This window comes from Convolutriloba macropyga, chromosome 2 (genome assembly GCF_964194025.1).
Source record: "Convolutriloba macropyga chromosome 2, txConMacr16.3, whole genome shotgun sequence".
Taxonomy (NCBI): Eukaryota; Metazoa; Xenacoelomorpha; order Acoela; family Convolutidae; genus Convolutriloba; species Convolutriloba macropyga.
In genome coordinates this window covers 782,038-794,673 of record NC_134469.1, presented here as the reverse complement: position 1 = coordinate 794,673, position 12,636 = coordinate 782,038, and the positions used below count along the sequence as shown (strand labels likewise).

Below are 12,636 nucleotides of genomic sequence, written 5' to 3'. Positions count from 1 at the left end.
CTAGAAACTAAAAATGGCAAAAAGTCAACGGTTCCATAGCTCGCGGTTAGAGCCTCGTGCTAATAACGCCAGGGTAGAGAGTTCGAGCCTCCCTGGGACTACAAATTATTCAAGCAATTGCTAAAAACTATCATTTAGATCTTGTCAGGAGCAAAAACATTGAAGAAATATTCTTCACCTTTAAATACAACAAAAACTAAATATAAAGCTAGGTGCCAGCCGAAAAACTAGAAACCAAAAATTTTCAACAACCATCGGTTAAATAGCTAAGTGAGTTAGAGCATTGTGATAATAACGCGAGGGTTGAAAGTTCGATCCTCTCTAGGACCACATGATTTTGCAAGGAATTGCTAAAAACTACCATTTAGATCTTGTCAGGAACAAAAACAATGAAGAACAATTCGTTACATTTAAATACAGCAAAAACTAAATATAAAGCCAGATACCAGCCCAAACACTAGAAACTAAAAATGGCAAAAAAGTCAACGGTTCCATAGCTCGCGGTTAGAGCCTCGTGCTAATAACGCCAGGGTAGAGAGTTCGAGCCTCCCTGGGACTACAAATTTTTCAAGCAATTGCTAAAAACTATCATTTCGATCATGTCAGGAACAAAAACATCGAAGAAATATTTTTCACCTTTAAAAACAACAAAAACTATATATAAAGCTAGGTACCAGCCGAAAAACTAGAAACCAAAAATTTTCAAAAACCATCGGTTGAATAGCTAAGTGAGTTAGAGCATCGTGATAATAACGCGAGGGTCGAAAGTTCGAGCCTCTCTAGGACCACAAGATTTTGCAAGCAATTGCTAAAAACTACCATTTAGATCTTGTCAGGAACAAAAACAATGAAGAACAATTCGTTACATTTAAATACAGCAAAAACTAAATATAAAGCCAGATACCAGCCCAAACACTAGAAACTAAAAATGGCAAAAAAGTCAACGGTTCCATAGCTCGCGGTTAGAGCCTCGTGCTAATAACGCCAGGGTAGAGAGTTCGAGCCTCCCTGGGACTACAAATTTTTCAAGCAATTGCTAAAAACTATCATTTCGATCATGTCAGGAACAAAAACATCGAAGAAATATTTTTCACCTTTAAAAACAACAAAAACTATATATAAAGCTAGGTACCAGCCGAAAAACTAGAAACCAAAAATTTTCAAAAACCATCGGTTGAATAGCTAAGTGAGTTAGAGCATCGTGATAATAACGCGAGGGTCGAAAGTTCGAGCCTCTCTAGGACCACAAGATTTTGCAAGCAATTGCTAAAAACTACCATTTAGATCTTGTCAGGAACAAAAACAATGAAGAACAATTCGTTACATTTAAATACAGCAAAAACTAAATATAAAGCCAGATACCAGCCCAAACACTAGAAACTAAAAATGGCAAAAAAGTCAACGGTTCCATAGCTCGCGGTTAGAGCCTCGTGCTAATAACGCCAGGGTAGAGAGTTCGAGCCTCCCTGGGACTACAAATTTTTCAAGCAATTGCTAAAAACTATCATTTAGATCTTGTCAGGAGCAAAAACATTGAAGAAATATTCTTCACCTTTAAAAACAACAAAAACTAAATATAAAGCTAGGTACCAGCCGAAAAACTAGAAACCAAAACTTTTCAAAAACCATCGGTTGAATAGCTAATTGAGTTAGAGCATCGTGATAATAACGCGAGGGTCGAAAGTTCTATCCTCTCTAGGACCACAAGATTTTGCAAGCAATTGCTAAAAACTACCATTTAGATCTTGTCACGAACAAAAACAATGAAGAACAATTCGTTACTTTTAAATACAGCCAAAACTAAAATTAAAGCTAGCTACCAGCCAAAACACTAGAAACTAAATTTACTCAAAGATAACGAACGGTTGCATAGGTGAGTCGGTTAGAGCATCATGATCATAACGCAAGGGTCGAGAGTTCGAGTCTCTCTGGGACCACAAAGTTTTTCGAGCAATTGCTAAAAACTACCAATTAGATCTTGTCAGGAACAAAAACAATGAAGAACAATTCGTTACCTTTAAATACAGTAAAAACTAAATATGAAGCAATGTACCAACCAAAACACTTGAAACTAAAAAGGGTCAATAACGAGGGAATCCATAGCTCAGTCGGTTAGAGCATTGTGATAATAACGCGAGGGTCGAAAGTTCTATCCTCTCTAGGAGCACACGATTTTGCAAGCAATTGCCAAAAATTACCATTTAGAACTTGTCAGGAACAAAAACAATGAAGAACAATTCGCTACCTTTAAATACAGTAAAAACTAAATATGAAGCTATGTTCTAACCAAAACACTTGAAACTAAAAAGGGTCAATAACGAGGGAATCCATAGCTCAGTCGGTTAGAGCATCGTGCTATGAACGCTAGGGACGAGAGTTCGAGCCTCTCTGGGACCACAATTTTTCTAAAGCAATTGCTAAAAACTATCAATTAGATCTTGTCTGGTACAAAAACAACGGAGAAAAATTTGTTACCTTTAAACACAGCAAAACTTAAAATAAAGCTAGCTACCAGCCACAACAATAGAAATTAAAAATGGCAAAAAAGCAGCGGTTCCAAAGCTCAGTTGGTTAGAGTGTCATGCTAATAACGCGAGGGTCGAGAGTTCGAGCCTCCCTGTGACCACAAAATTTTTCAAGCAATTGCTAAAAACTATCATTTAGATCTCGTCAGGAGCAAAAACATTGAAGAAATATTCTTCACCTTTAAATACAACAAAAACTAAATATAAAGCTAGGTACCAGCCGAAAAACTAGAAACCAAAAATTTTCAATAACCATCGGTTAAATAGCTAAGTGATTTCGAGCATTGTGATAATAACGCGAGGGTCGAAAGTTCGATCCTCTCTATGACCACACGATTTTGCAAGCAATTGCTAAAAACTACCATTTAGATCTTGTCAGGAACAAGAACAATGAAGAACAATTCGTTACCTTTAAATACAGTAATACCTAAATATGAAGCTATGTACCAACCAAAACACTTGAAACTAAAAAGGGTCAATAACGAGGGAATCCATAGCTCAGTGGGTTAGAGCATTGTGATAATAACGCGAGGGTCGAAAGTTCGATCCTCTCTAGGACCACACGATTTTGCAAGCAATTGCTAAAAACTATCAATTAAATCTTGTCAGGAACAAAAACAATGAAGAACAATTCGTTACCTTTAAATACAGTAAAAACTAAATATGAAGCTATGTACCAACCAAAACACTTGAAACAAAAAAGGGTCAACAACGAGGGAATCCATAGCTCAGTCGGTTAGAGCAGCGTGATAAGAACGCTAGGGTCGAGAGTTCGAGCCTCTCTGGGACCACAATTTTTCTCAAGCAATTGCTAAAAACTATCAATTAGATCTTGTCTGGTACAAAAACAATGAAGAACAATTCGTTACCTTTAAATACAGCAAAACTTAAAAAAGCTAGCTACCAGCCACAACAATAGAAATTAAAAATGGCAAAAAGCAGCGGTTCCAAAGCTGTTGGTTAGAGTGTCATGATAATAACGCGAGGGTCGAGAGTTCGAGCCTCGCTGTGACCACAATATTTTGCAAGCAATTGCTAAAAACTACAAATTAGATCTTGTCAGGAACAAAAACAATGAAAAACAATTCGTTACCTTTATATACACAAAAACTAAATATAAAGCTAGATACCAGCCGAAACACTAGAAACTAAAAATGGCAAAACAGTCAACGGTTCTATAGCTCAGTCGGTTAGAGCATCGTGCTAATAACGCGAGGGTCGAGAGTTCGAGCCTCTCTGGGACCACTGTATTTTGCAAGCAATTGCTAAAAACTACCAATTAGATCTTGTCAGGAACAAAAACAATGAACATCAATTCGTTACTTTTAAATACAGCATAAACTAAATAAAAGCTAGGTACCAGCCAAAACACTAGAAACTAAAAATGGCAAAACACCAGCGGTTCTATAGCTCAGTCGGTTAGAGCATCGCGCTAACAACGCGAGGTTCGAGACTTCTAGCCTCTCTGGGAGCACAATATTTTTCAAGCAATTGCTAAAAACTATCTTTTAGATCTTGTCAGGAACAAAAACATTGAAGAACCACTCATTACAATTAAATACGGTAAAAACTAATTATAAAAATATGTATCACAAAACACTAGATACTAGAAATGTGCAATAACCAGCGTTTCCCTATCTCAGACGGTTAGAGCACCGTGGTAGTAACGCGAGGGTCGAGAATTCGATCCTCGCTGTAACCACAAAGTTTTGCAAACAATTGCTAAAAACTCCCATTTAGATCTTGCTAGAAACGAAAACAAGGAAGAATTTGTTATTTTTAAAAACAGTAATTACTAAGTATAAAGCTATATACCAGCCAAAAAACTAGAAACTAAAAATTTTCAAAAACCAACGGTGCAAAAGCTAAGTCGGTTAGATCATCGTGATAATAACGCAAGGGTAGAAAGTTCGATCCTCTCTTGGACCACAACATTTTGCAAGCGATTGCTAAAAACTATCATTTGGATCTTGTCAGGAACGAAAACATTGAACAACATTGAACAACTTTAAATACAGCAAAAAACTAAATACAAAGCTAGGTACCAACCAAAACACTAGAAACTACAAATGTACAAAAAGGAGGGGTTCCAAAGCTCAGTCGGTTAGAGCATCGTAATAATAACGCGGGGGTCGAGAGTTTGAGCCTCGCTGTGACCACAAGATTTTGCAGGTAATTGCTAAAAACTACCATTTAGATCTTGTCAGGAACAAAAACAATGAAGAACAATTCGTTACCTTCAAATTCAGCAAAAACTAAATAAGAAGTTAGCTAAAAGTCAAAACACTAGAAACTAAAAAGCAAAAAAACCAGCGGTTCCATAGCTCAGTCGATTAGAGCATCGTGCTAATAACGCGAGTTGAAACATCTTTTTGAAGAAAATGGCGTGTGGCAAAAAACAATTCATACAATCCGCAATCGAAAAAAAAACGTTTATAATGAAAACAGTTCTGAACGCATTTGTTATGAGCCATTTATGTTATTGCTCACACTTAATTCAATCAGTTGACCAAAGTATGCATATATCGCATAGGAAGCAACTAAATTGAGCCATTCATGCATGCTACTCTAGAAGTAGGATGGACTGAACAAGCGACCAAGAGATAAAGTATTCTATTATTCCTGTTGAATATCTAAAAGAGTTGAAGATAACTACCTATATGTTGAAACTGAGAAACTGTCCTTTACCAGCGTTTATTCCTCTGGATGACCTAACCATGCCCACTTGGTGCATCAAACAGTACATTGAAAGCGGTGATAGGTTTTTTAAATTCATATATCACAATCAGAAGCTAGAACATTCGATTATAAACACTGCATCAAAGGATTGCAATTCACTTAAACAAGAACAGGATGGCTTGGAGTAAAAAACAGTCCCGAGAGAAATAAAAAAATTCTATGAATTTCTAAAATTTTTTCCAATAATAAGCATCATACATCTTTTGGGTCTGTTAGCTGGAAATCTATCAAATTTTTAAAAACTTGCCAAACCAAGGTTTAGGATGACATCAACAGTATTTGGTCGAGCTAAGAATTAAGTTATTAAATAACACTTATTCACTTAAATAAATAAGTACACTGAAGGCAGAGAAAAAATTCAAAATTTCGAAATGGTTTCAAAATTATCACTTTTCTCAAAAATTTTATATGAAAAGCAAAAAACTGATCCCGACAACTGAACAACAATTAAAAGTTAGGCATACAACTTATGACAAAAGTCGTCAAAAATTTCACAATTAAACAAAGATAAAAAAAAACAATTTTTGTGGAAACATTTGACCAAACCCCATGAAGGAAAACAATCAATTGACCCAAAAATTGCATGTGGCCATGGATCCTCATATTAGGGAAGGAGCCAAAGTTTCAAAGGAATCGTACGGGCGCAATCCAAGAAATCGCTCACCCCGAGAATTGGGGTAAGAGTCAGATTAAATTACTAAGCCCGCAGGGCCCCTACCCCACAGACTCAATGTGGCTATGGTACGCAAGGGCGCGCGACCACGGACCTTGCGAATATATTGAAGATATCACGGAGACATCATCCAAAACATATTCGGTTAGATGTCTATCAGAATTTGAATGCTTACAGTGCATTAAAAAGCGGAGTAAAATTAAACAAGAGGGACTCTCAGCAATACCACTGGGCTTTAAGAGTGGCAGTGTCTGTAGTACAAAAACATTGATGTTTCACTATTAATGTTTGCATAAATTACTCTATTTTTCCTGAGATCCTAAAAACCGCTGATGCAACACCAATTTATAAGAAGAAAAACCCCGAGGAACCAGATAAAAAAGACCTCTATCAAAAACACCGTGCATTTCAAAATTTATTGAAAATTTAATCAAAGAGCAATTGACATAGCACCTATAAAACAATATACTCACTTTCATCACGAATTTAGGAAAAAATATTTCACAACAGACGTTCTCCATTATACTACTGAAATTATAAGGCAAACTCAGACAAAATTAAAATTGTAGCAGGTAAAAAATGATAACAACAGCGAGGTTGTACGTTTTGCAGATGACACATTACTCCGAACTTCTTCTCTTATACAACAAGAGTGCAAAAGAGTAATAGAAAAACAATGGACTATGGCTGATGACAAAATTCTAAGTTTTAAAACTACGATTGAATACATCAAAACTTAATTCATTCTGTTCAGTCGTAACAGAAATTTCAATGTATCTGAATAAATTAAGAATGGGAAAAAATATTAGTGAGTCAAAAAGTGCCAATTATCTAGGGGTACATATTGACAAAAATATCAGTTTTCCAGACGAGTTGAAACATCTTTTTGGAGAAAATGGCGTGTGGCATTAAAACAATTTATACACTCCACAATCGAATACAAACGTTTATAATGAAAACAGTTCTGAACGCATTTGTTATGAGCCATTTACATTATTCCTCACACTTAATTCAATCAGTTGACCAAAGTATGCATATATCGCATAGGAAGCAACTAAATTGAGCCATCCATGCATGCTACTCTAGAAATAGGATGGACCGAACAAGCGACCGAGAAATAAAGTATTCTATTATTCCTGTTGAATATCTAAAAGAGTTGAAGATAACTACCTATATGTTGAAACTGAGAAACTGTCCTTTACCAGCGTTTATTCCTCTGGATGACCTAACCATGCCCACTTGGTGCATCAAACAGTACATTGAAAGCGGTGATAGGTTTTTTAAATTCATATATCACAATCAGAAGCTAGAACATTCGATTATAAACACTGCATCAAAGGATTGCAATTCACTTAAACAAGAACAGGATGGCTTGGAGTAAAAAACAGTCCCGAGAGAAATAAAAACATTCTATGAATTTCTAAAATTTTTTCCAATAATAAGCATAATACATCTTTTGGGTCTGTTAGCTGGAAATCTATCAAATTTTTAAAAACTTACCAAACCAAGGTTTAGGATGACATCAACAGTATTTGGTCGAGCTAAGAATTAAGTTATTAAATAACACTTATTCACTTAAATAAATAAGTACACTGAAGGCAGAGAAAAAATTCAAAATTTCGAAATGGTTTGAAAATTATCACTTTTCTCAAAAATTTTATATGAAACGCAAAAAACTGATCCCGACAACTGAACAACAATTAAAAGTTAGGCATACAACTTATGACAAAAGTCGTCAAAAATTTCACAATTGAACAAAGATAAAAAAAACAATTTTTGTGGAAACATTTGACCAAACCCCATGAAGGAAAACAATCAATTGACCCAAAAATTGCATGTGGCCATGGATCCTCATATTAGGGAAGGAGCCAAAGTTTCAAAGGAATCGTACGGGCGCAATCCAAGAAATCGCTCACCCCGAGAATTGGGGTAAGAGTCAGATTAAATTACTAAGCCCGCAGGGCCCCTACCCCACAGACTCAATGTGGCTATGGTACGCAAGGGCGCGCGACCACGGACCTTGCGAATATATTGAAGATATCACGGAGACATCATCCAAAACATATTCGGTTAGATGTCTATCAGAATTTGAATGCTTACAGTGCATTAAAAAGCGGAGTAAAATTAAACAAGAGGGACTCTCAGCAATACCACTGGGCTTTAAGAGTGGCAGTGTCTGTAGTACAAAAACATTGATGTTTCACTATTAATGTTTGCATAAATTACTCTATTTTTCCTGAGATCCTAAAAACCGCTGATGCAACACCAATTTATAAGAAGAAAAACCCCGAGGAACCAGATAAAAAAGACCTCTATCAAAAACACCGTGCATTTCAAAATTTATTGAAAATTTAATCAAAGAGCAATTGACATAGCACCTATAAAACAATATACTCACTTTCATCACGAATTTAGGAAAAAATATTTCACAACAGACGTTCTCCATTATACTACTGAAATTATAAGGCAAACTCAGACAAAATTAAAATTGTAGCAGGTAAAAAATGATAACAACAGCGAGGTTGTACGTTTTGCAGATGACACATTACTCCGAACTTCTTCTCTTATACAACAAGAGTGCAAAAGAGTAATAGAAAAACAATGGACTATGGCTGATGACAAAATTCTAAGTTTTAAAACTACGATTGAATACATCAAAACTTAATTCATTCTGTTCAGTCGTAACAGAAATTTCAATGTATCTGAATAAATTAAGAATGGGAAAAAATATTAGTGAGTCAAAAAGTGCCAATTATCTAGGGGTACATATTGACAAAAATATCAGTTTTCCAGACGAGTTGAAACATCTTTTTGGAGAAAATGGCGTGTGGCATTAAAACAATTCATACACTCCATAATCGAATACAAACGTTTATAATGAAAACAGTTCTGAACGCATTTGTTATGAGCCACTTACATTATTCCTCACACTTAATTCAATCAGTTGACCAAAGTAAGCATATATCGCATAGGAAGCAACTAAATTGAGCCATCCATGCATGCTACTCTAGAAATAGGATGGACCGAACAAGCGACCGAGAAATAAAGTATTCTATTATTCCTGTTGAATAGCTAAATAAGTAGGAGAGAACTAACTATGAGTTGAAACTGCGAAACTGTCTTTTATCAGCGTTTAATCCTCTAGATGACCTAATCTTGCCCACTTGGTGCATCAAACAGAACATTGAAAGCCGTGATATGTTTTTTAAATTCACATATCAAAATCAAAAGCTAGAAGGTTCAATTATAAACACTGCGTCAAAGGATTGCAATTCACTTAAAAAAGAACTAAATGGCTTGGAGGAAAAAAACATTCCCGTGAGAATTGAAATTCTACGCATTTCTAAAATTTTTTAACTAATAATAACTAATTTTTTAACTAATTTCTATAATTTCCACTAATAAACATTATACATCTTTTGGGTCTGTTAGCTGGAAATCTATCAGATTTTTCCAAACCTGCCAAACCATAGTTTCGGATGACATCAACAGTATTTGGTCGATCTAAGAATTAAGTTATTAAATGACACTTATTCACTTAACTAAATAACTACACTGAAGGCAATAGTAACAATTGTTTAACTCTTTTATTACGACTGCTCTGCTGCGGTTAAGAGCGGGTTGTTTTTTTTTTAAAGAATGGTGAAAAAACTAAAATCAGATAATTACGAAAGCTGAATCGGTTAGCGCGTATTGTTTTTACCACGAGGGTCGAGTGCTCAACCCTCTCTGGGACCAATAAATTTTGCAAGCAACTGCTAGAACTAAAATCTTGATTAAAACAGAAACTTAAGAAGATGAAAAACTCTGAGAATTTCAAATACAGCAATTTTTAAGATGCAGAGTTGTACCTGCAGGAAATGCTAAAAAAGTAATAAATGCTCACCGGTTCAATAGCTTAGTTGGTTAGCGCAGCATGCTAATAACACACATATCGAGAGTTTTAGCCCCTGTGGGAGATATTAGTTTTGGAAGCAGCTGCTAAAAACCAAAAACTCGATTATGCTAGAAATAAAAATAATCAAAAACTCGATAACTTCAAGTACAGCAAATACCAAAGATAAAGCTCGGTACCTGATCAAAGTGCTGAAAATTAAAAGATGCTGATAAGACTCACCTACATGACGCAATGGCATCCCCTGCAAGCTTGAATTCACTCAACAGTAACACAAAAATATCAAATTTCATCAAAAAACACGAGGACAATTTTGAGTCTCATCGTTGCAAACCCAATATCTACCAAATGCCTGCAGTAAGACACTTTTATACCTATTTATCATATTCAAGTACCCACTTAAGGAGGGAGTGTCCTGATCTTATTGAAATAACTGCGTCAGTTATGATTAACAAGTGTTTTTTACTGCAATTTGGACTATTTATAGTGTTAAAATTGTATACTATGTTCAATGTTTAATTGTATGTTGAGCGGAATATACCTTTATTTCTGAGCAATTGTGATTTGAACTGAAGGTTTCTTGAATTAGTAGGGTTAGTATGAGGGCTGTTAGTGGTTGACTGTACACTAGGGCACATGTTAGTAGAAGCAGAAATTAAACGACTTTGAATAACTGAACCTCGTCCCGCATTGCGCGCCTCATTGTCAGATTGATATGAGTCTTCATCAAAAGAGTCATCTGAATAAACGTGATCTGTTTTTGTCCCGTTGTTTCTCTGAGCAGGCATTGAGCTAATTTGCACTTCACATTTACAAACTTCTGAAGTAAACACATACAATGATAAATATAACACTGAGCATAGTACAACAGCGGCCTCGTAGAATTGATCGTCAATACGCCGAAGAAAGAAGAACTAAAATAGGGACCGAAGAACTAACTTTCCTTTAAAGATGGAAAAATAGAATGTTGGTTCTCATAAAAAAGAAAAAAATTAATTGAAACAGCTAGATAGCTTTTAAGTACAGGTTACGTGACTCTATTTGAAGCCACTGAAAACTTCTGGCGTTTATAGGAACCGCGTAGTGGTTCAAAATGTTGAGCCAGAATTTTGAAGTGACTCTTTTAGAGTCACGTAATCTTGCTAAAAACACCTAACTAACTGCCAAGTTTGAACATACCGAAACAACTTCACGGAAGTCAGCTTCCAGTTATACACATAGGAACTTCCGGCACTGCAGATGTCGGTATATTAAAATATAAACGTGCGCGTTTTAATGAAAAAACAGTCATTTACCTGCAAACTGTTCTTTAAGAATATTTTTTTCTTTAGTCGCCAAATGGAACTGAAATTTCATTTGAGAAACGCAGTTTTCAAAATAAAAAAATATTCATTCAAAAACTTTCAAAAGCTACTCTCTGGTATGATTTTAGTTTCAATTAGGTTCGCAAAGCTCAGTCAACACTATAACATCTCTTAGTGTTAATATAATCGGATCTTTTCCGTTTGTCCCCAAAACATATTATTTGCACTCCTGGACGCACGTCCTGGGGCGAAACGGAAAAGATCCATATAATTTTTTGTTTCAAATGATAGCCTCGACTTTAATATGACTTAATTGGGTCTGGCTTCGTCTGATTCTAGACGACGTTTTATGAAGAAACGGAAGTGATATTTTTCGCGCGACCGCAAAATTTCTCAAAACTGATAGCTAAAAAATTTCGCTTCGTCTAGTTCACGCACGCTGCCTTGAGGAAGCAGGATCCTGGGTAAGATGATATAATTAATATACGTTGTATGACCACTAAGCTGGGGGCTATAATGGGAAAGACTCGTGTTTTCTTTCTACAAGCTGAAAGTAATTGAAGGGTTTCAAAACTTTGGCAACTCTGCACAAAATCTCCTTTTCGCATCTTATTTACTCCATTTGGCTTAGCTGAAATTATGTGATGACAACTTCGAAGTTCATATTTCTAAGTTCAAGTTCGAAGTTCAAGTTTCTCCAGGTTATTCGATTGCCGCCGGTGGTTCTACTCCATTTGTCGAGGTTTGTAGGAGTGATCTGGGCACGCGCGTTTCTGGAGGTAGTCTAGCTGGGTGCCCGAAGAATTGTATGAAGAATTGTGTGTTGAGCTTTCTATAGAGGTCTTCATTTCTCGCACGCTCCATCAGGCGTAATGACAGGAGTGTCCCCCCCCCCCCCCCCAGAAGCGAATCGTAGTCCTGCTCCCATTCCTCAGGGCGAAGCCCCAGCTGTCGAGCAGTGATTCAATATTTCCATGTGGGCTTGGTGCTTGTGGAGACACGGTCCATTTTAATCATCACATCAAATGTTAACAAATCGCCCGAGGGCTTTGTTCTCGCATAATTAGTAAATGTTTCGTTATTTTTCCTGATGTTTTAGTTTCGTCATCTCTGCCAATGTGAGACGTTGGACCGTTCTAGTCAATTTAACGTTTTTATCTTGAACGTTTTTATCTTTGTCATGCTCATTCCAACAGCAACTGTATTCAATCGAAAATTTGACTTATAATATTTCGAAAACCCAGTCATTATTTAAAGCATCTAAATTAACCTCTGCTTTGCGGAGCATAATGTACCCCGAATTTGGAAGTTATCATATATTAAACCACTGTACAAAGGCAAAGGGAGCAAAGCAGAACCAAGTTCCTACAGAGGCATTAGCATTGTAATGTTGCATGTTCAAGTTGTTCACGGGAATCATTTATCAGCGTTTGCGAACATGGGTCGAGCGAAATCAAATTAAACCACAAAGACAAAATGGTTTCGGACGCAAACTGTCAA

General features: G+C 36.2%; 1 protein-coding gene and 2 non-coding genes across 5 annotated transcripts in view; 2 read left to right on the top strand and 1 right to left on the bottom strand.

Moving 5' to 3' along the window:
• The window catches only part of LOC142355543 (uncharacterized), a 112,931-nt gene extending 102,244 nt beyond the window's left edge, over positions 1-10,687 (bottom strand). For 2 of the 3 annotated variants that reach the window (XM_075407672.1, XM_075407682.1), the window contains exon 1: positions 10,374-10,687. In XM_075407672.1, coding sequence (XP_075263787.1) covers positions 10,374-10,620 — 247 coding nt within the window. In that variant the 5' untranslated portion in view covers positions 10,621-10,687. The remainder of the gene's footprint in view (positions 1-10,373) is intronic. The other variant, XM_075407678.1, reaches the window with a different exon arrangement.
• On the top strand, positions 2,322-2,397 carry Trnah-aug (transfer RNA histidin (anticodon AUG)). The gene has a single exon. It is a non-coding gene; the product is annotated as a tRNA-His (tRNA).
• On the top strand, positions 3,697-3,770 carry Trnai-aau (transfer RNA isoleucine (anticodon AAU)). The gene has a single exon. It is a non-coding gene; the product is annotated as a tRNA-Ile (tRNA).
• Positions 10,688-12,636: the final 1,949 nt, after the last annotated feature.